The sequence below is a fragment of the Rhinatrema bivittatum genome, chromosome 11 (assembly GCF_901001135.1).
Source record: "Rhinatrema bivittatum chromosome 11, aRhiBiv1.1, whole genome shotgun sequence".
NCBI classification, from domain to species: domain Eukaryota; kingdom Metazoa; phylum Chordata; class Amphibia; order Gymnophiona; family Rhinatrematidae; genus Rhinatrema; species Rhinatrema bivittatum.
In genome coordinates, this window is record NC_042625.1 from 37,796,035 (window position 1) to 37,817,015 (window position 20,981).

Below are 20,981 nucleotides of genomic sequence, written 5' to 3' on the forward strand. Positions count from 1 at the left end.
AGCCATGAAACTACCTTGACAAATACAAACATGTTTGATAGTATTTTGATTATAAATTTAACACTGCATATTTAAGATAAGGCTTCTCACCTCTGACGCTGGGCAACAGAGGGATGTGGCATACCGCACTATCTGCGCCGTGAACCGTGGCACGCCTCGCCACGCTGCAGTGTGCGCAGGGATCAGAAGTGATCGGCCGGTTAGATACCACAGATTTATTTCTGCCCTTTATCAGCCTTTCCTTCGTTTGCATCATTTGCAGGGAAGCGAGAGAGATTAATTTCATCCTTCTCAGCTGGCCCTGTATTGCTCGCAGTATAAAAAGGGATCTACACACAGGTTTATGACACTGATGTAGCTCCAATGTGAACCATGCTATTTACTGACGGGCATAGAAAGTGATTCATATGGGCACGCCAGCTGACTCTGGTAAAGATAACCATAGGGACTGCCAGTGGTGGGTGATATATAGGCACGGTGGCTTCGTAAGTCGTCATAAAGGATAGCAGTTCCCTGGAAGCTCCAGCTGCTGTTTCGGGGTGGAGAAGGGATGATCCAATGACTCACTGACAGTGCTGGCATTCAGGCTGAATTCAAGATCCTGGTTTCTACCCCTCAGGGTGTTTGGAGATCCGGCCGAAGCAGCATTCACCAACCCCAGGGTGGCATGGGTAGGGGAAAGAGGAGGTTGTTTCAGCCCAATAGTGACAGCTAGGGGCCAGACTCAGAATGGGCATGGACCAGGTTCTTCAGAGTGGTGCAGAGTAGCTACAATGGCTGGGAGACAGGGCCTGGGAAAAACTGAGAGACGAAGGAGGCCTAACATCCTAGCAATAGAAGCAAGGTGGAGAGAATGAGATGCTTCCAATATTAACCCTATAATGGAATGCACGCATAAGAAAGATGAAATCTATCATAATTCTGGGGGGAGGGGGTGGAGAAATGTAATTTTAAGACTCGGCTCGAATGAATTCACTTTTACTATAGCGATTCTGAGTAGTTTGTTTCACATACCAAAGAACTTAGTGCTCGGGGTGAAAGCCTCCAGAACGTTCTTTTTTGGCAGGGGTTCCCGTGGAGCTGTTACTCACTGATAGATATTTTAACACAACACTGAAAGTATGCTTTTGTAAGTTATAAAAGAGACCGCACTCCAAAGTGACTCACAGCTCACCCCGCCCTTGCGACCAAGGTTCGGGAGCGCTGGTAGGAATCCAGGTTAGCCTTTGGCCCTTGGCCTGCTTTAAAGTCAGAGACTGCAGCTGGCACCGGCCCATGTGAGCAAATGGAAGCAGTGCCAGGAACCTTTTGCCCGATTCTTACCGTTAAGAACACTGGCATCTACTCCAATGTTTGTACTTTCTACTGCTGTCCTGAAAAATTCCAGAAAACAAAAACAGGCATATGACCTGCTACTTCAAAATCTGAGCAAGGACTTCCTTTGCCCTAAATTTAAGTCCGATCCTGGCAGCATGCAACACACTGCATATATTAGATGAATGTGCGCAAAATGCTGCGCTCATAACGGTAACTTTTAAACAGCCGCATGGGTGTACACGTACGTGCATATGATATAAAATCGGTGTACGCATGTACCCGTGGGCACAATTTTGTATGGACGCGGGCTTGTGCGAACAAATGCCAGCTCTACCACATAAGTGGGGGGGATTTTATTAGATAGGTGCGCTGACACATTTACCAGTTTTCCCAGTCCACCCAGATAAAGGTTCCCAACTTCCTAACACCCTCATTAACTTTCTTCTTTTTACCCTATTAGCCCCAACCCTTCAAACCCCACTAACTAGCCCTGATTTTATTTTAAAACTTACTCGGCTCTGCATAGCAGGAGTAAAGTTATCCAGTAGGGGGCGCAGGAGTGCACTTGCCTTTCAAGTGACCTTCCCGGAACACCCATGTCCCGCCCATGCTCTGTCCAGACCACACGCAACCCCTCTCTTAACTTTTTGATTTGTGTGCATACTCGGGCCCTTCTTAAAATCCACACCACGTGCGGCAGCCCAAGACCCGCATGTATCTCCCAGCTTTGGTACATGTAGGACTTTTAAAATTCATCTTATAGGTGCCAGCGTTGAGGGTGCTTGAGCACCCCCACTACATTTAGATTGTAAGCCCTTTGGTGAGAGGGAAATACCTACAGTACCTGAATGTAATGCACTTTGAAGTGCTTAAAAAAGTGCAAAAAGTGGAATATAAAAAAAAAATCTAAATAATTATTGAGCAAATGTTAACTGTGCCTGTTTTCATTCTGAGTCCCCTCCCACCCCTTCTGTTTCAGAGTAAGGCATTTGTAAGACTTCTCCCATACACCCCAGGGCTATACCTCATGCAGGGTTTGCAACACTATCTGTGAACTTTTTTTTTTTCCTAGAAGAGAGAGGGATTAGGTCACTGAAACTTAAGCAAGAAAACCAGAGCCCTGCGCAGCTCTGCAAAAGTGAAATCCAAGTTGAGAGTCTGCAGAAGCCTCCGGCTTTGTGCCGCTTTGTTGGCTACAGACCTCGGCTGGGTAAGCCCTTGCATTCAGAAGGGGAGTCGTGCCAGGACGGCGCACAAGGAGAGGCGCTGGCTGAAATACATGCTGCGTACGCCCTCTGCTGGAGGAGGTTAGGCTTAGATGCCACAAGGTCTATTTTGGTCCTTACTTTTAAGGTTTTGTCAGGCCAAGGGCCTAATTATTTGTGAAACAAGTTAGTCCAGTCCGTTTCCACATACAGTGTAAGATCCTCTCCAAAAGGAGTTTCTAGTTATTCCGAGCTCTTCGAAAACCCATCTAGTTGCAATTTCAGAGCAGGCCTTTTCAGTAGTGCCCTCCATCATAATTGAATTCCCTTCCGGATGAAGTCTGTTTACAAATGGACTAGATAGCCTTTAGGGAGTCTCAAGGCAGGGCTATTTAGAAAATATCCGATTACATGGTTAATTGTTATAATGTATGGTGGCAGAATTTATTTTATCATGAAGTTATTAGGTGGTTTTATTTTATATTATATATCTGGAAATTTATGATTTTTTTGTATTTTGAAAGTTTTATTAATGTTTGTATTATTTATTGTATTTGTTGCTTTTCTATATCAACATTAGTTATGATATATGTGCTTAATATTTGTAAATTGCCTCAGGCTATTTTTGGAGGAGATATATAAATCAATAATCCCCACCCCCAGGCAACATCTCCTCACTGGGTTTTTTGTTTTTTTTATTTAAACCACTTCTCCCAACAAGGTTACAAAGCGATGCACAAATAAAACACCTCAGGAAGAGCACAGACACCCTGCGCCTGCACTTCTACCCAGTATAAGATAAGCAATTTTCCTAAAGCCATTTTCCTCTGTTTTATCTGTGGACAATGGCTTTGAAAGTTACATTCTTCTAGACTTTGTTTTGGGAGCTGACATTCCCAGCTCCTGAAAGTTACTCAAGAGGGTTATGTGCTTCGTTCTATCATAATGATTGGGGGAGGGGGGGTGCTAAATACAACACTGATTACCCCTCCAAGGACACAATAAAGGTGTAGGCTCAGTATGGGGGGGGGGGGGGGTGCTCAAATACCCACAGCGCAGCTGGCACTCGTCAGTCCTAGGGAAAGCTCTTCCCTGCAGCTCGCTTCTTGACCCCTTTTTTACATCTATCCAAGTAGGACTACCACACCAAGCAAACTACTTTAGATAAATTATATGTAAAGAATTTTATTCTATGGAGACGTGAATATGGGAGAGAGACCACGCATTCGTGCTTTCACATTCGGCAGCTCGCATACCTTGATCAGGAGTAAAGAAAAACCACCAACAAATCCTCTGCCTTTTTTTTTTGTACAAATTTAATCAAGAACTTTTTTTCAAACAATTTTAAAAAAACGTGGACAAGAACAAATATTTCACAGTTAGTATGGCAGAATATTTTTTCTTCTCATGTTGTGCTGACATTATAACTTAACTGGGGGGTGGGTAGGAGGGAAATAGAAAACGAAAAGTCTGTAGAGAAGCAGAGGAGAACGTACAACACAGATTCATCTGAAATGCATGTAAGTAGCCAAAAGAGGCCATGTGCTCTGTTGGCATGGCTAGTAATATTGCTTAACACCCCCTTGTGCATTCCACTTATATCTCTTTACACAGCATACAGTTCAGTCAGTGCCAAACACTGGGGTCAACGCAAGGGTTAAAAATGAATTCTTTAAATGCCATGAGATGCTTGACCAGAAGAGTGGTTTGCATTGGGGTAGATTGGAAGCAGCTTTGGTAGTGCATTGTCTCTCTAAACAAGAATTTTGCAGATCCTTTGTTTTCAATGATCATGCGTATTCCTAAATTCACAAAGGGGGGAGATGTGAACCTGTGGTTGCTTTGATGTAATGTTACATACATGAGAAAGGCACTATCTTAATAAATGATCTTGACAATAACTCTCTAATGATTTCAGGACTCTGTTTTACTATGTGTTATTCGGGGGGCCTATATTAATTTAAAATAATTCTCAATTGCACCCTTTTTCTTTTTTTGCATCATTTCCAGCAAGTATGTCCTTTATGTTCCTGAATTGTGCTGCTTTTTTTTTTTTTTTTTTTGCAGGGGCTGGTTTGAAAGATACATGCGCCACAATGCTCAGGAATTGTGCAATTCACTGAAGTCTGAGGAGTGTTGATACGAGGCTACGATTATGTAAAGGTCTTAACTGCAAGAACTTGGCATTATCTTAGGTACCATGTTTTCTCTTTTTTTTTTTCTTTCAAGGACCATGCAGAAGTTTCATTTAAGAACTGAGACACACTGAATCTTTTCTCCTTTGCTTGGAAGTTTTGGAGCCCTGTTGAGAATATCTATATTATATATGCGGGTTGATCTATCTTGTTCACTTCCCTTATTGTAAGAGACAGACATACTGCTCAAAAATTGCATATCGGTCATTTGCAAGATTTTAAGAATATACATTTTTTTGAATAAAAATACCTCAATGGACTATTTTTAAGGATGGATGATCAGAGCACAGTGAAGCACAGTCTAAAATGGAAAGTGTATGGAACGCAGTATGACCCCCTGTTTAACTGTATATGGCTTTTTCCCACATTTTGGAAATAGGATCTGTGGATATGGGTTAATAATGCACTTTCCTCAATGTGCTCTTTTCGGAAACCTGCCGTTTTAGTGTGCTCTCTGAACCTGCTTATAAAAGGGCTGTAGAGAACCCCTTCAGGTTTTTATAAAGATCCTCCTCCAAGGTGCCTGCCAGGGATGAAGCTAAGCAATGTCCTTTTCAGACCAGGCAGTACATACAGGGAACCTCCCAGCTGCCATACTGAGCACAAGACAAGTTGCTAAAATTACTATTCTCCCGTTACAGAAGGGAGACCCCAATGGCTGCACACTGGTTTTAATGCTTTTGCTGCTCCATCTTTAACAATGGAAAAACAAAAATGGATTTTGAAGGGAAAAGAATTATGAACCAAGCTTCCTCTTTCCCCTTCTTTCATACCCATAATTCATTCGCATTGTGTGAAGATTTAAACAAAAAAAAAAAGAACTCGCTCAAACGCCAAGCAAGTTTCTACCTGCTGGTGAAGATTAAGCCATTAACTGTATCCAGTCCAAGGTAAATTGATGGAGGCGCCACAATTAGGCCCACTACACTAACCTTACTGAAAATGTTTAGTAGTAGAAAAACAATACGTTTTTTGGTTCATTGGTTACACTCATCGTAATCCTGCCATTCTCTTAACATACAAGGTGCAGCTGGCAATAGGTAGAGGTTTAGTCCACTGTAATGGTAAAGATGATCGGAGATAATCCAACTGGCACCATAACAGGTGAGATGCAGGTGTAATATTCCTCATTTTGCATTTTTCACACTAAATTGAATATAAAAACTCCCCTGAGAACATTAAACCAATTTCACTGGAAATAGATTGTGAAGGCTTTGACACATAGCAGTGTTCTAGACATGACACCTTGAAGCCCAGAGTTCTCCAAGGTAGCTGGTGAATATCGATATTACACAAAGTCCAGAGCACTCTCTCTCTGTATGTACACACATACACAGCAACTTGTTTATATTTTGCAAACTTTAGATTTCAATTACAAAATCATTTCCTACAGAGGAGAGGGCTCTGTTTCTTAGACTTCCACAATGTATTTATGACACAAATTTCAGATCCCACAGGCTGTGAAGAATTGTTTCAAACTGAAAATGTAGGGCCCTTATACACTAAGCATTTTTGGTCTATAGACAAAAATTGAAGGAAGAACATAAGTTCCTTACTGCACAAAAGGCTGCTCTGAAGGTCAAAGAAACCCTTGTGTGTAAGGGACAAGGAATGATCTACCTCAGGTCTGGTAATACCTCAAAACAAAAGTCCTAGTTACATGGCTCCCAACGGCCATCAGCCTGGATGGGGGATCATTTGCTTTAGACAATAGCACCCCAAGGAATTCAACTGCATTGCACTGGCCCAACACATTTGGCTGGCTGGAATAGAAAACTTACTACTGTTATTTGCAAACTATTGCTGCTCTGGCCCTTATAAAAGGGGCTGAGTGGAGAACACTGTATTTGCAAATATATTTTAAGTCCTCATCCTTTTATCCCTTTCTTTGTTACACAAGGGTTACATTCTTTCTCAGCCTTAACACAGACTTTGAAATGCTCTGGAGGAAACTAGGTCCTCCCTTAGCTTTTGGGGTCTTTTAGGACTGGTCAGTATAGAGTTCTTTATTTTTCATCTTTAGTGTAGCTTCCTCCCCATTCCCCCTTTCTTGGGATCCCGTTCAGGACCTCTTATTCTCTGAGCCTCCCCTGTGCTCATGGAAGCCTTAAGATGATGGCCTGTCATGATGTCACATCAGAAGACGTCAGAATGCCAAGATTGATCAAACACACAATAATCAGCATTGACAGGACTGTCCCAAGAGAAGTGGATTGGTCTCTGATAATGGAGAGGGCTTGTTCTGTGCTACTTTGCTTTGCAGTATCATCCCCCTGTATATCTGCATTTAAAAGAAATGCAAAAAGAAAAAAGTTATGCACAAACTCAGCGTAATTACAATTTTAACACAATTAAAGAACTCTTTCTGTGTACCCCACTCCAGCTGGTATGAGTGTCCATGAAGCAGACACAAAGCTTGCTTTAAATATTTCACCCACAGCAGCATGGGTCTCCCTAATACCATGGGTGCAGCTTGGCTCAAAGGAAGGGATCCCTCATAATAAATCTTTTTACATAAATAATCTGCTCACTTCAAAAAAAAAAAAAAAAAAAAAAACCCCAAAAAAAAAAACCACCCCACAGGTTCTGACCTAAGATCTCACAGGGCCAGAGTTCAAGATGGTGTGGCTGCGGGCTTTTTGTATAGAACTTTCATACCATCCACAAAAGGAGAGCTGTACTTTTGGACTTCTGAGAGAAAATTAAGTGAATCCTAACCTTACCTCATTATACAGCTAACAAGTAAAAAGGTTAAACTTGTGCAAGAAATGTGTTTTCCCAGTCACTAACAGGTTTTAAGCTCACAGCCAGCAGTCCAGAAAATTAGTGCAACACCAGAGTCACTTGATGAAGGTTAGAAGAATGAGATGACGTGGAAATGAGACAGTGAACAGACAAAGAACATGAGCATTGCATCGAAAACGTTATCTAGCTCTCACACCGAGCCTGACGTACCAGTCAAAGATCACCGCTCAGCAAGTCATTTGCAAAGTGCAAGTAAAGAAAACGTTGAATGAAACCCCAAATTTATTGGTTCAAAGACCTTCGCTGCACTAACTTAAGAGCTAGAAGAAACAATACTGCTATACCATTTGATATTGGAAAACTAGAGTAACACTACGAAGGTGCATCCATCTTTCAAGCAAAGAGTAGGGTCTACAGAATGGCAGGAAAAACCACAAGGAGCATAAATCAATAAAGGACATGGGTGGAGGAAAAAAAAAACCAGGGAGAAGGTACGGAATTACAGCCAGCAGCTGAGTACCAAAATTAGTAACGCCTGGGGTGGTCTACTCCAGTCTTCAGGATATCCATAATGAATATGCATGAGATTGATTTGCATACAATAGAAGCAGAGCATGCAAATCTCTCATATGCATATTCATTGTGGATATTCTGAAAACTAGGCTTGTTTATGGCTCTTGAGGCCTGGAGTTGGCCACCCCTGAACTAGGCCTATCAACATTGCAAGAGCAATATTCCATACCATTGGCATTATTCTGGCTATGAAGCACAAGTTACTAGGGCACATTTTATAGTCTAGAAGGAAGTGTGCGTTAGGGCTGTGCATGCTCCCTTTTTGTCATTTCATTTGAGCTTAGGAGGTGTTTTTTTTTTCTACCAGTGCACACTAAAAATGGATTAAGCACTGCTATTTCAAAAAAAGCTAAAACAATGCCCACCCCTCCCTAAAAAAGGGTTGGTGTTTTTTTGTCTAGTTTCAGAAACACAACATTTGAAATATTGTTGATGTTTATGTGGCTTCATATGATTGGACAGTCCTCTTAGCTCTGCCATCTGAAGGTGCGACAACCTATGCCAAGAAGTGCAAAACTGAGGGAACTATAACTTAGGGACCTAAGTTTTCCTAGATTGAGGAACCAAAGTTATGTACTTTGCAATAAAAATCTGTGCTGGGCACCTAACATTTTCCTCCCTGACCTACCTCGATCCTCACAGCTGCCTACATTTTAGAGAGCTACGTTCTGTTTCCTAATGAAAAACCAGGAGCCTAAAATCTAGTGACTCAACTTTAGTGAGTTTTCAAAAAAGGGACCAATTGGGGTTAACTCCTAAAAGTTAGGGCACTTAACCCCTTTGAAAACTGATCACACATTTTTTAATATTGGGATGATCTCAGGATAAGCATTAAGAATGAGGGGTCATCAAGACCTAAACATGATTTTGTTAACAGCTGCATTTACTCTGATGCATGCTTGCTTGGGCAGGTGTCCTAATCCAATAAAAGAAAGAACAGGATGACCTGCTGAGGCCCATTTCCTAATTCCTGTTACCCTTGTTGCTGCAGACTTCATGAGCTGCATATCTGGGAGATCCCCTAACAGCAGGCGAAGCAACAGGTATGGGGCGGGGAACAGGGCAGTTCTTTTACGCTGCAAAAATGCGATTCGGCCCAAGTCAAGAGAAGCCGGGCTGCGTCTACCAAGATTTATTTTCCCCACACCTCTGAATTTTGCTGATTTGGAGCTTTTCTAAACACAAGGTGCCTTACAGGCCCGCATAATCACTGACTTGCCCAATGAAGTTTTGTGACGGCATGTGTGCACAAGACGGTAGCAAAGTTGACAGCTTGGCACGTGAGCAACATGTAAAGATAAAAATAAAAGCTTGCAAAATATGCTATGTAAACTAAGTTACATTAGTAACTGAGCCGCGTTAGTATGACAAAACAAAACAAACTTTAGCACTAAAAAACGAATGTTAGTGTAAACTGGAAACAGCTTATATGTATCCATTTCATTAACAGATCAGAAAATGTTTTATTTAAAAGTTTAACCAGATATTTTAATAAAAAGAAAAAGAGAAGCAGTGATTATAACATTTAAAGAATTTACTGTTTAGAGAGCGTTCTCTTGAGTTTTACCGTATACCCACCTACAAACTGGCTTCTTGTAGCACTATCCCATTAGGTGCAGAAATCAGATTTTCCGAATGGGGCTGATTGACCTCCTTACTTTCTTTGCCCTTTTTATTATTACTCCAAAATAAAAAGTTTCTGCCCTAGAAGACAATCAGGCTAATTTAACTTATACAAAGTGAAATTGTACACCAAAAAAAACAGTTCACTTTAAGTCGCCATTTAAAAAAAAAAAATCCAAACGCTTCATTTTCTTACCATTAGGTGATATTTCTATGGATTGGTACTGGTTCAGTATTTTTAAGATTAATTTCTGTATTAATTAGGATGCACTTCCCAATCTGTAGCACTTTGGTTGTGTTGATTATCTAGTTCCAGAGGAAGTTTATTTTCATGTTTAAGCATGAAGACAACTCTTCAAATTGTTGATCTGCATCAGCTGCACAGTCAATTAAGCAATATTTTGTTTTAAATATATATATTTTTTTAATTTAGTATCTTTGTGCACATGCAAGTGCTTATGTAGAACAGTGTTCTTAGGGGTCTATCTAGTCAAAATGTTGTGCAAGGCTCTACTTACATGATCACTACATTCTTGCCCAAAGCCAGGCAGAAAATGGAATCAGTGACACTAGTAGACAGTCTATGACCTCCAATGCCGGGGCATGGACAAAGGCTTTTATTGGCCAATTTCAGCCAATCAAGCAAATGGAGAAGGGAGACTAGATAGGAAAATTGATTCTTACCTGCTAATATTCGTTCCTGTAGTACCATAGATCAGTCCAGACTCCTGGGTTTTGCATCCCTACCAGCAGATGGAGACAGAGAAAGTTTTACTGCCACTGCTACTTAACATGAAGTGCCACCTGTAGTCCCTCAATATTGATCTGCACCCAAGCTAAAATAGAAACCAATACCAGTACAATAGCTAACATCCCCTGAACAAGTAGTGGGAAGTGGAAACCTGGAACAGATAACCGCACCCACACAAAAAACGTGTAGGCCTAACAAAACCTGTGCCATTCTTCAGAGTAATTATAAAACACAGATCAAGCAGACTCTCCGAATATCCCTTTCCTCCAGTGGGTGGGACTCTGGACTGATCTGTGGTACTACAGCAATGAAAGTTAGCAGGTAAGAACCTATTTTCCTTTCCCAGTATGTACCCAGATCAGTCCAGGCTCCTGGGAAGTACCAAAGCTTCCCTAAATGGGGTAAGGACTGCGAGAGTCCCGTTCGAAGCACACTTTCACCAAAGCCCATGGCCTCTGGAGTCTGGACATCCAAATGGTAGTGCCTGGCGAAAGTGTGCAATGATTTCCACATAGCCACCCTGCAGATCTCCTGCAGCGAAACTTGCTAACACTTGGCCCAGGAGGCCGCCTGAGAACGAGTAGAATGAGCTCTTAGCCCCTCTGGACAGGGCGACTGACAGACAGATATACACAGAGCCAATAGCCTCTTTCAACCACCTTGCAATTGTGGCTCTTGACGCTTTATGCACCTTTTTTGCACCACTCCAAAGCACAAAGAGATGATCCGACAAGTGGAAGCCATTCGTGACCTTCAGGTACTGCAGCAATGCACGCTTTACGTCTAGATGCAACTCCTTTGCCTGAGGCGCCGAAGGATCCAAACTTGGGAAGGACGAGAGCTCCACTGACTGATTTAAGTGAAATAACACCACCACTTTTGGCATAAAGGAAGAGACCATCCTCAAGGAAACTCCCGAATCTGAAAACCTCAAAAAAGGCTCCCTGCAAGACAAGGCATGAAGCTCCGAGATCCTTCGAGCCAAACAAATTGTCACCAAGAAAACACCCTTCAAAGTGAGATCCTTCATGGTAGCTCTTCTCAGAGGTTCGAACGGGGCCGCACACATGCTCTTTAGGACTACATTAAGGCTCCAGGAGGGACAAGGCTTCCAGACCAAAGGACACAAATGCTTTGCTCCCCGGAGAAAATGTACCACATCCGGATGTGTAGCTAAAGATGCCCCTCAAACCTTACCTCAAAGACTGCCTAAAGCCACCACCTGAACCCAGAGGGAATGAAAGGATAAACCCTTTACCAAACCGTTTTGTAGAAAGACCAGAATATGAACCACTGAGGCTCGCATAGGATCCACTCCTTGCTCTTTACACCAGGTCTCAAAAACTCTCCATACGCTCACATATGCTAAAGAGTTGGAAGTCTTCCTAGACTGTAAGAGTAGTGATGACCCCTTCCGAGTAACCCTTATTTCTCAAACACCGCCTCTCAAAAGCCAGGCTGCTAGACAAAAGCAAGCTGCCTAATCTAAAAATAAGGGACCTTGATGCAGATTTGGCAGATGAGCTAGCCACACCAGAGCATCCACCACTAGGTTGATTAAGTCTGCAAACCACAGACATCTCGGCCACACTGGTGCAACAAGGATCACATTGCCTGGATAGACCTTTATGCGTCACAAGACCTTGCCCACCAGCAGCCAAGGCAGAAACACACACAGCAGGACGTCTGTCAGCCAAGGTAGAACTAAGGCATCTACTCCCTCTGCTCCTCATTCTCTTCTTTGACTGAAGAACCACAGGGCCTTGGCAGTCCAGTAAGTTGCCCATTAGATCCATGTACGGCATGCCCATCTGCATCTGATGAGGGACATCGCTTCCTCTGACAGCTCCCTCTCTCTGGGGTCTAGCTGTGGGCTCAGAAAATCTGCTTGCATACTGTCCATTCTCACTATGGGAGAGGTTGCTAACAGTGCTAGATGCTGTTCTGCCCAACTGATTAGGTCCAGGGCTTCTTGAACCATGCCAGATTCTTGGTTCCACCCTGTCGGTTGATGTAAGCCACCATTGTTGCATTGTCTTGACAATGCTCTCACCGGCTCCCCCCTCACCAGGGGCAGAAAAGCATGAAGAGCCAAACTTACTGCTCTTGTCTATGCGATTGATGGACCATAAGGTTTCCTCCATTGACCACTGGCCATGTATGGACAGGTCCTGACACATCGCTCCCCAGCCGAAGAGACTGGCATTGGTGGTGACAATAGTCCAGACTGGGATATCGAGGTCCCACTCCTTGTCTCAGATTGTCTGGAAGGAGCCACCATGAGAGACTGGACCTGGCAAACTCTGTAAGTGGAAGTGGAAGCTGAAACTGCTCTGATATCGGGTCCCAGCGGGTAGTAAGGCCAACTGTACAGGCCTCATATGAGCAAATGCCTATGGAACCAACTCCAAAGTGGAGGCCATAGACCCCAAAACTTGCAAGTAATCCCAGACCTTGGGAACCCGCTTCCTCAATTTGTGAACTTAAGCTTGCAATTTGGTAATCTATTCTTCGGTGAGGAATACCTTCCCTGCCTTGGTATTGAAATGCAGTCCCAGGAATTCTAAAACCTGGAAAGGGAAAAGAGGATGGATAGTCAATCTATCCAAGAGTCATAACGATCGCAGGCACCGGAGGACCAAGTCCACTGCCTCCCGGCAACAGACTTCTGACTTCGCTTGAAATCAACCAGTCATCCAGATAGGGGTGAACCAAGACCCCGTTCCTCTGGAGGACCGCAGCCACCACGACCACCACCTTGGTGAAGGTCCTGGACGCCGTTGCCAGACTGAAGGGGTAGGGCGCAAAACTGAAAATGTTCCCCCAGAACCATGAACCTCAGGTATCTTTGATGATCGGGCTGGATTCCTATGTGAAAGTAAGCTTTGATCAAATCCAGAGATGCCAAGTACTCCCCCTTGTGAACTGAGGCAATCATCGATCGCAGAGTCTCCATACAAAACCAAGGAACCTTTAGAGCCACGTTCACCTTTTTTAAATCTAGGATCGGGCGGAATGTGCCCTCTTTCTTGGGAACTATGAAATAAATGGAATAGCGGCCTGTCCCCTGCTCCTCCAGTGGGACAGGAACAATGGCTACTAGCATGCAAAGGCGACAAACTGTTTCCCATACTGCCAATTTCTTTTCTTCATTAAGTACACAGGGAGACCAAAAACAAATCTTAGTGGCCAAACAAATTCTAAAGCGTAACCTTGTTTTATCACACAAGACCCACTAGTCTGGTGTGATCCTGGCCCACTCCTTGTAAAACAGAGCCAACCAGCCTCCTATGACTGGCATCAAGGAATGGCCCAGCCTGGCATTATTGGGCGGACATGGCTCCATCATCACTCTGGGAGGAGCCATCTGTTCCCGGTCTCCCTCAAAAGGACTGGTTCCAGGACATCTGCCTTCCCGAGGATTGTCGCTAGGTGCTTCCTAACACTCTGGTAGGCTGAAAACATCTATTTCCTCTGAAACGGGAACGTTTCCTTTCCCCTTCAGCTTATCTTCAGGCAGTTTATGAACCTTGCTCTCCCCGAGAAGTTTGATCATCTTCTCCAATTCGCAACCAAAGAACAATTTCCCCTTGAAGGACAAGGCTCCCATCTGAGACTTGGATGAGACGTCGGCCACCCAATTCCTCAACCAGAGGAGCCTGCACCTGAAACCACCAACATCATTGTCCTAGAAGAGGTCCTAACAAGATCATATAGTGCATTAGTGCCATAGGCCACCACCGCTTCTAGCCGCTCCACCTGCTACATTTCAGATTCAGACAAGGACCTGTCTGATTGTAACTGTTAAACCCAGCACAAGCCCACTCTCAACATGAAACTGCTACACACAGCAGCTTGAATGCCAAGAGCAGACACCTCAAATATCTTGAGGTGCACTTCCAATTTCCTATCCTGAAGGTCTTTAGGGCTGTAGAACTGGTAACTGGAATAGTAGTCTTCTTAATAACAGCCGAAATTGATACATCCATCTTTGGGACCTTCAGGAACTCAAGTGTATCCTCTGGCAAAGGATACAATTTATCCATGGTTCTGCTGACCTTCAGGCCTGTCTCAGGTGTATCCCACTCCCTAAACACCAACGTGCTGACTGGTGAAAAGTAAGAGACCTTGTTGGATCCTGGAGGCCAGTCATGACCAGGTCCACGTCTTCCAGCCCCGATTCCTCTCATGGGATCTTTATACCCAGTTCTTCCAGAACCGTGGGAATCAAAGGATCCAGCTCCTCCTTGTGGAACAGCTGTACCTCCTTGGAATCATCCTCATCCACCACCTGGCTTTTGGTCCATGCCTGATCCAGATCCTGGTCCGCCAAACCCGTATCTGACCCTGATGGACCCTTTGCCTGCAGATTCTCCAGTTCTGAAGCCTCAGAGAAGGTGTCCGGAGTGGTAGTCCATATTGAGGCCCCTGGGACCCACCGGACCCTCATAGCTCCCTCAGCCTGGGAGGGCCTGGCCCTCTTTGCCGGTCCTGAGCGTACCAAAGTCACCTGCGCATTTTAAACTGACCCACGGCTTTCCTGGCTTTATAAGCTTTGTGCAATAGGAGAACAAAGTCAGATGAAAAAGTAGAAGCATATGAATCTTCCTCACCTCCTGTTGATTCTCACTAGCCTCTGGACCTCCCCCGGAGGCCCTAACCACTGGGGATAACAGAGGAGGGAAATCCCCCTCCCTGGCTCGTGAAGCAGCTGAAAATGTGGACAAAAAGGCCACCATTCCAGCACTCAGCGGGAAGGGGTCGTCCATAGACTGCCTCGCTGAAGAGAGCCTCCCAGGCTCATGGCGCCCGGTAGAAGTAGCTGCCACCTTCCCCGAGGTTTCCTCTCTCCTGGAGCGGGAGCATAGGCCATCACGCTTTCTACACCAACTGAGCAGCACAAACCACTCGGCATGAAAACGTGGCACAGAGCCACAACAAAATAAAAAACCTCCAAAGAACAGGAAATTAAGATCAGAGGCGCTCGATTGCCTGTGAGGAAGAACCAGGGCAAAGTTTGCCATCCCACGGCAACCCCTTTTCCTCTTAAAAAAAAACAAAACAAACAAAAAAACCAACTTTAAATAGGCAGATAAATAAAATAACACTTCTCTTGAAAGAAGGCCAGCAGCAGGCTCTGTTCCTCCTTCAGGGTGAGGGAACTGGGACCCCCAGCTTTCTATCCTGTCTGGCTATTGCTTTGTCCTCTATTAAGGATCCCCAACCCCCTGCTCATCCGCCTCACAGACCAGGGGGGATGGCCCCACCAGGACCTAACAACCCCCTGGGAGGCAAGCAATCTTGGATGTTCTAGGCTTTTAAAGCTTTCTTTTTTTTTTCCCCCAGAACCTCAGACTGCAAGCTTTATACCTCCACCATCTGCTGGAGACAGAAAAATACTGAGCGACTGCAGGTGGCATCTCAGGTTAAGTGGCAGTAAAACTTTCTCTGTCTCCATCTGCTGGAGGGGAGGCAAAACCCAGGAGTCTGGACTGATCTGGGTATGGACAAGGAACTGAAAAAGCTTTTTTCTCTTTTAAGACTCCAACTTTCAAAAATGCACATGGAATACCATTTGCACATATAAGGGAGCCAGTGGAGATTTTTGCTAATATTTTATAAAACCATGTGGCAGGAGCCATACAGTTTATAAAACCACCACATATTTCAGCCCCCAAACCATGCACATACATTTCAGTATGCATGTACATTTGTAATGCACACCCTCTCTACCCATTTTATAAAACTGCACACGCATCTTAAGTGCATATTTTAAAAAGTAGGAGTATACTCCACTTATGAAAAAATACTTGTGTGCAGACTTGGAATCATCAGCTCACGATACCTCCACCAATTAAATACCCAGCACGTCATCCTGAGCTCCCACCAGTTTACCCGGACCTCCCACCCAAGAACTACAAACATAGGATAAGTGCGATTATAACAGCGCACGTCAGTTAGCAGGTATAAAATCATATGGACAAATTCGTAACATACGCGCATATCCCACGTACAAAATGGCAACTTGGGCACAAACTCTTGAACCCAGCCCTCTGATGCGCCCCCCCCTTTAAATATTTGTGCATGACCGTACTGGTACACATAGGCTTCCTGCTTTTCCAAAAATACTACTTACGTGTACATATGCCATTTGCACATGTAACTTCCGTTTGAAAATTCACCCCTAATGCAGGATTAGAACAAAAATATGGAAGGCAAGAAGCCTTGAAATGACATTAGGAATTTAGGTATAACTGAATCACAGGTAAACCTAATCTACTTGTAGAAGATGTAAGATAATTATTCAGTGGGAACCCCCTCTCCCACCCCAATGCAACTCAATTGTGACAAGCAATACAGCTTGTGCAGTCTTGGGCCTCTTCTGAAATGAATCAGCCCTACAATTCTAGTTAACAGTAGTTTTGCTTGCTTGCTACTGCTCTAAAGGGTTTGGTCTTCCCAAATCTGTCCTGGGGCTCCACAGCCAGTCGGGTTTTCAGGATATCCACAATGAATATGCATGAGATGCATTTCCATATACTGATATGCAAATTGAGCTCATGCATATTCATTGTGGATATCCTGAAAACCCGACTGGCTGTGGAGTCCCCAGGACAGATTTGGGAAGCTCTGCTCTAGGGCCTATGTTATGACTCGTACCTATGTCAGAGTCCCATCCTTCTGTCTAGAGTTGAAATGCTATCATTCAACTTCATTGGGTGTCTCAGAAAAGTTCTGTAAACATTTTGTCAGTGTTTTGGAATTGTGGAGGTGCAACAAAGTGCATCATCGTATCTTATAAGCAGAGAAGTTGCATCTTATGATGTATAAAATGCCAATAGTGACCATAAAAATCACAGGGGAAGTGTAGGGTTTCAAACTGAGCAAATCAACAATTTAAAGCATGGCTCCAAATTTACTGCATAGAATTTAAATTATTTATTTTATCAAATATTTATTATGCATCACTTGAGTTTAACTTTTTAAATTACATTTAATCATGGTCTAAAAACAATGAACAGGAATACTCATGTGAGCACACCATATGCATAGTTAATTGTATTTATTCTGGAAATGTGGTAAGAAGCTTTTGAAGCTGGTGGAGCTCTTCGGTGTTTTACTTAGGAAGCTCAATATATATATATTTAGATTCTTTAACCACTAGAAAAGGTGTAAAGGAGAGTGAAAAGAAGAGAGGTTACACAGATTAGGGCTCTTCAGCTTGAAAAAAAAGAGACAGCTAAGAGGGGTCATGATAGAAGTTTATAAACTCATTACTGGGGTGCAATGGGTAAATACTAAAACAAGGGGATGCTCCACGAAACCAATCACCAGCAGATTTCAAACAAATTGTAGAAAGTACTTTCACTCAGCACACAATCAAGCTGTGGAATTGGTTGCCAGAGGATATGATGAAGGCATCTAGCATAGTAGGGTTTAAAAGTTCCTAGAAGAAAAGCCCAGAAGACATTAGAGAGATAGATTAAAGGCACTAGGCTATCCCCGGGAGTAGCAAGAAATAGATCTACTTTATAGGACTGGCCAGGTATTTGCAACTTGCATTGGGCACTTTTGGAGACAAGATGCTGGGCTCGATGGACCTTGGTCTCACCCAGCCTAGCACTTATGTTCTTTATTAGTACCTGCTTCTGGTCTCTGCATATGTGGCTCTGACGGCGACCAGATATCATTACGAGTCACAGAATATTGGCTCCTGGTATGCAAGCTGGAACTTTTGACATGTAGGCCATCTTCTTTATGTAGTTAAGCATACGAGAATCCAAAGAGGTCTAGAGAGCTAAACATGCTTTTGAAATTTGTGGCGAGAAAGAATGGGCATGGGGGGGACGACGACACACAATCCCTGGTATTTTATGGTGGTTTATTTTTAAGCCTTCTTCCTGAGTATTGTAAGGTTTCATTTTCTCCCGGCTCCCATCCTCCATTCCGAATGCTCCACACTGTTCATCCTCCCCCATCCCCTTTCACCTATGCCGAATGGAAGAGCACCCTACTAGAAGCTATGCTGTTTTAAGATACAAGAAATACATTTCTTTTGGCTTTGCTTCTCTCTTTTTGAAGTCCGTTGAGTTGTTTGATGGGGTGTTTATCCTTTCTGGAAAATTTGCTACACTTTGTAATGTATCCATTAATTTTAAAGGAATTAAAAAATTTGTAGTCCGTCTTTCTTTTCGACTCTGCTTTCATGTTTTTCCTACTTTAATTTCATTTCTTTATATTTTACAATTTTTTGGTTATTAAAAAAAACAAAAAAAAAAGGGGGGGGAGGGGGGTGCATCTTATTAACACCACACCACCTGTTTAGAACAATCTCCTTCCCTGAGTTCATGCTGATGTAACCATGTAGTATTCATTCTCTACCCGACTTGGTGCGGTACCCGTATGGGGTCTGCGGAGCAGTCTCCAAATTTACCAAGACTTATCGGGGGTGGTTAAATAGGAGGAACTTTCAAACATCCCAACACCTTAATATCAAGGATAGGCAACCTCCAGCTTACAATCTGCTCAGAGATTCAGGACATCTCTAATTAAATAGCACAAGACAGGTTTGCCTACAATTGAAATTGAGTGCCTGCAAATCTTAGGCCTATTCCTCAGGAATATCCTGAAAACCCAAACTGATTGCTGTCAGAGGACTGGAAGCTGCTCTCCCCTATTAATTTTACCCTAGAAATTAAATTTGAGCCAGAAAACGTGGAATGTCAATGCTTCCGTTCAGCTGAATCTGCGGCATTGCAGAAGGTAAAGAAAGGCTCCACGGACTGAAGAAGCGATGATCTGCCATCGTTGTCCGGGCTCCTACAATTTAAATGCCAGCTCAGTTTTCTAAAGGTACTTCTGCTGATACTGCTGCTTTTCTCTCCTCTCACCCTAACGCCCCTGGAAGAAGAATGCTCTAAGAGAACCTCCACAGCAGACTGCGGACAGGAGTTGAGATGTAAAACCTCAGGTTCTCTAGTACTGGCATTACTCCATTTGTTATCTATACAGCCCTAGCCAAAATGTAAAGAGACTCAACAAAAGCTTAAGGATGAGACACCAATGAGTAAAGCATGAACCCACAATGAATCATGGAATGATAAAGGATATGAATTCAGGTCAAGTGAAGTTATCAACCTTTAAGAGAATTGGGTCAGGAAAAGTAAAACCACTTTATATCTCTGATCTATGGTAAGTATTCTGACAGCAGGCTCTCTTTAAGGATTGAGGCTTCTCAAGCTAAAGTTAAAAAAAAACAACCCAAAACCCCACACCTCAAGAGCCATGCAAACAGTTGAACAGTTTGGGAGAATTACTAAAGTCTCAGGCTTGTTTGTTGGTCTGGTTTGTTTATATGTACTATCTTCTGTTTATTTATATTGTTAGGTTTTTAATTCAGTTTTTATTGTACATTGCTCTTGTTTTTGGACAGAATTTTATTTAAAATATACTGCTTATTAAATAAAACTGGTTACCTGACTGAGGGTTTTCACATTGTTTAAATCTACAGAAGCCTGAATCCTCAGCAGTTCTACCTTGATTAATAAAGAGCCCTACTACATGCAATTAAACACATCCTAGCCCTCTCTTCCCCTAAAGGGAATGCTTGGTCATACACTAGCAGTTCTGCTTGGCAATGGTACAAATGAGAAGACAGCAGGAATAGCACTAATTATAATCATTAGGGATGAGCAACCCACAACAGCAGTCGTATGATCGTACTGCGCTTCCAAGGGGTCAGGGCCAGCTTTTGGGAGTGTGCTATTCAGAACGATGCAACATCGGCGCGCATTAAACGGGCGTTCATGTTTGAGCATCCGCTCCCTTAACATGCGCCGATCCACCTCTCCCCAGGTGCCCAAATTTAATATTTAAATCAGGTGCCGCAGTAAAAAGGAGGCGCTAAGGGGAAATCGCATACCCCAGGGCCTCCTCGGCCACGGGCGCCTGGGAGAGGTGGCTGTACACGAGTTAGGAAAACGGACGCTCAATTTTAGGAGCATCTCTTTTCCTAACCTGACCGCCAGCATGCTTTTTTTTTTTTTTTTTTTAATTCTATTTCGGTTCCTCCGACTTAATATCGCAAGGATATTAAGTCAGAGGAACTGATAAAAGGGACAGAAAAGCAGTATTTTCCGCTCTTGTTATCCGATTGGACTCTTCAAGAATTAACGCCTGCTCCGAACAGACGTTAATTTTTGCAAGTTAAAATGTGCGCGTTGGGTGACTTTTTTTTGCTTTGGGACAGAATAGCTAATAGTCTCATCGACATGCAGCGCTATTACCTTTGCGGGGGGGTCGTGCAACGGGTGCTCGATTTAGTGTGGTGGGCTCAGTATAGGAATATCCCATCAGTTCTTCTGACTGACGCAAAAAAAAAAAAAAAAGCTTTTGATATGGTTCATTGGGACTTTTTATTTGCAGTGATAGGAAAAACGGGCCTGGGAGGGAATTATTAAATTTGGCTTAAGAAGCTTGCATCAAAATCAACGGGGTTCCTCGTCAACTTTCCCTCTCTGTAGGGTACGAGGCAGGCATGTCCCTCAGTTCCCCTTTAGCAGCGTGGATTAG

The 20,981-nt window shown here is 43.4% G+C and overlaps 1 protein-coding gene across 4 annotated transcripts in view; it reads right to left on the reverse strand.

The window, feature by feature from the left end:
- Nucleotides 1-4,549: 4,549 nt before the first annotated feature.
- The window catches only part of SCARB1 (scavenger receptor class B member 1), a 167,943-nt gene continuing 151,511 nt past the window's right edge, over nucleotides 4,550-20,981 (reverse strand). For all 4 annotated transcript variants that reach the window (XM_029619704.1, XM_029619706.1, XM_029619707.1 and 1 more), the window contains 2 exons: nucleotides 9,614-9,739; nucleotides 4,550-6,998 (listed from right to left, as the gene is read on the reverse strand). In XM_029619704.1, the coding sequence (XP_029475564.1) occupies nucleotides 9,614-9,739 (126 nt within the window). In that variant the 3' untranslated portion in view covers nucleotides 4,550-6,998. The remainder of the gene's footprint in view (nucleotides 6,999-9,613; nucleotides 9,740-20,981) is intronic.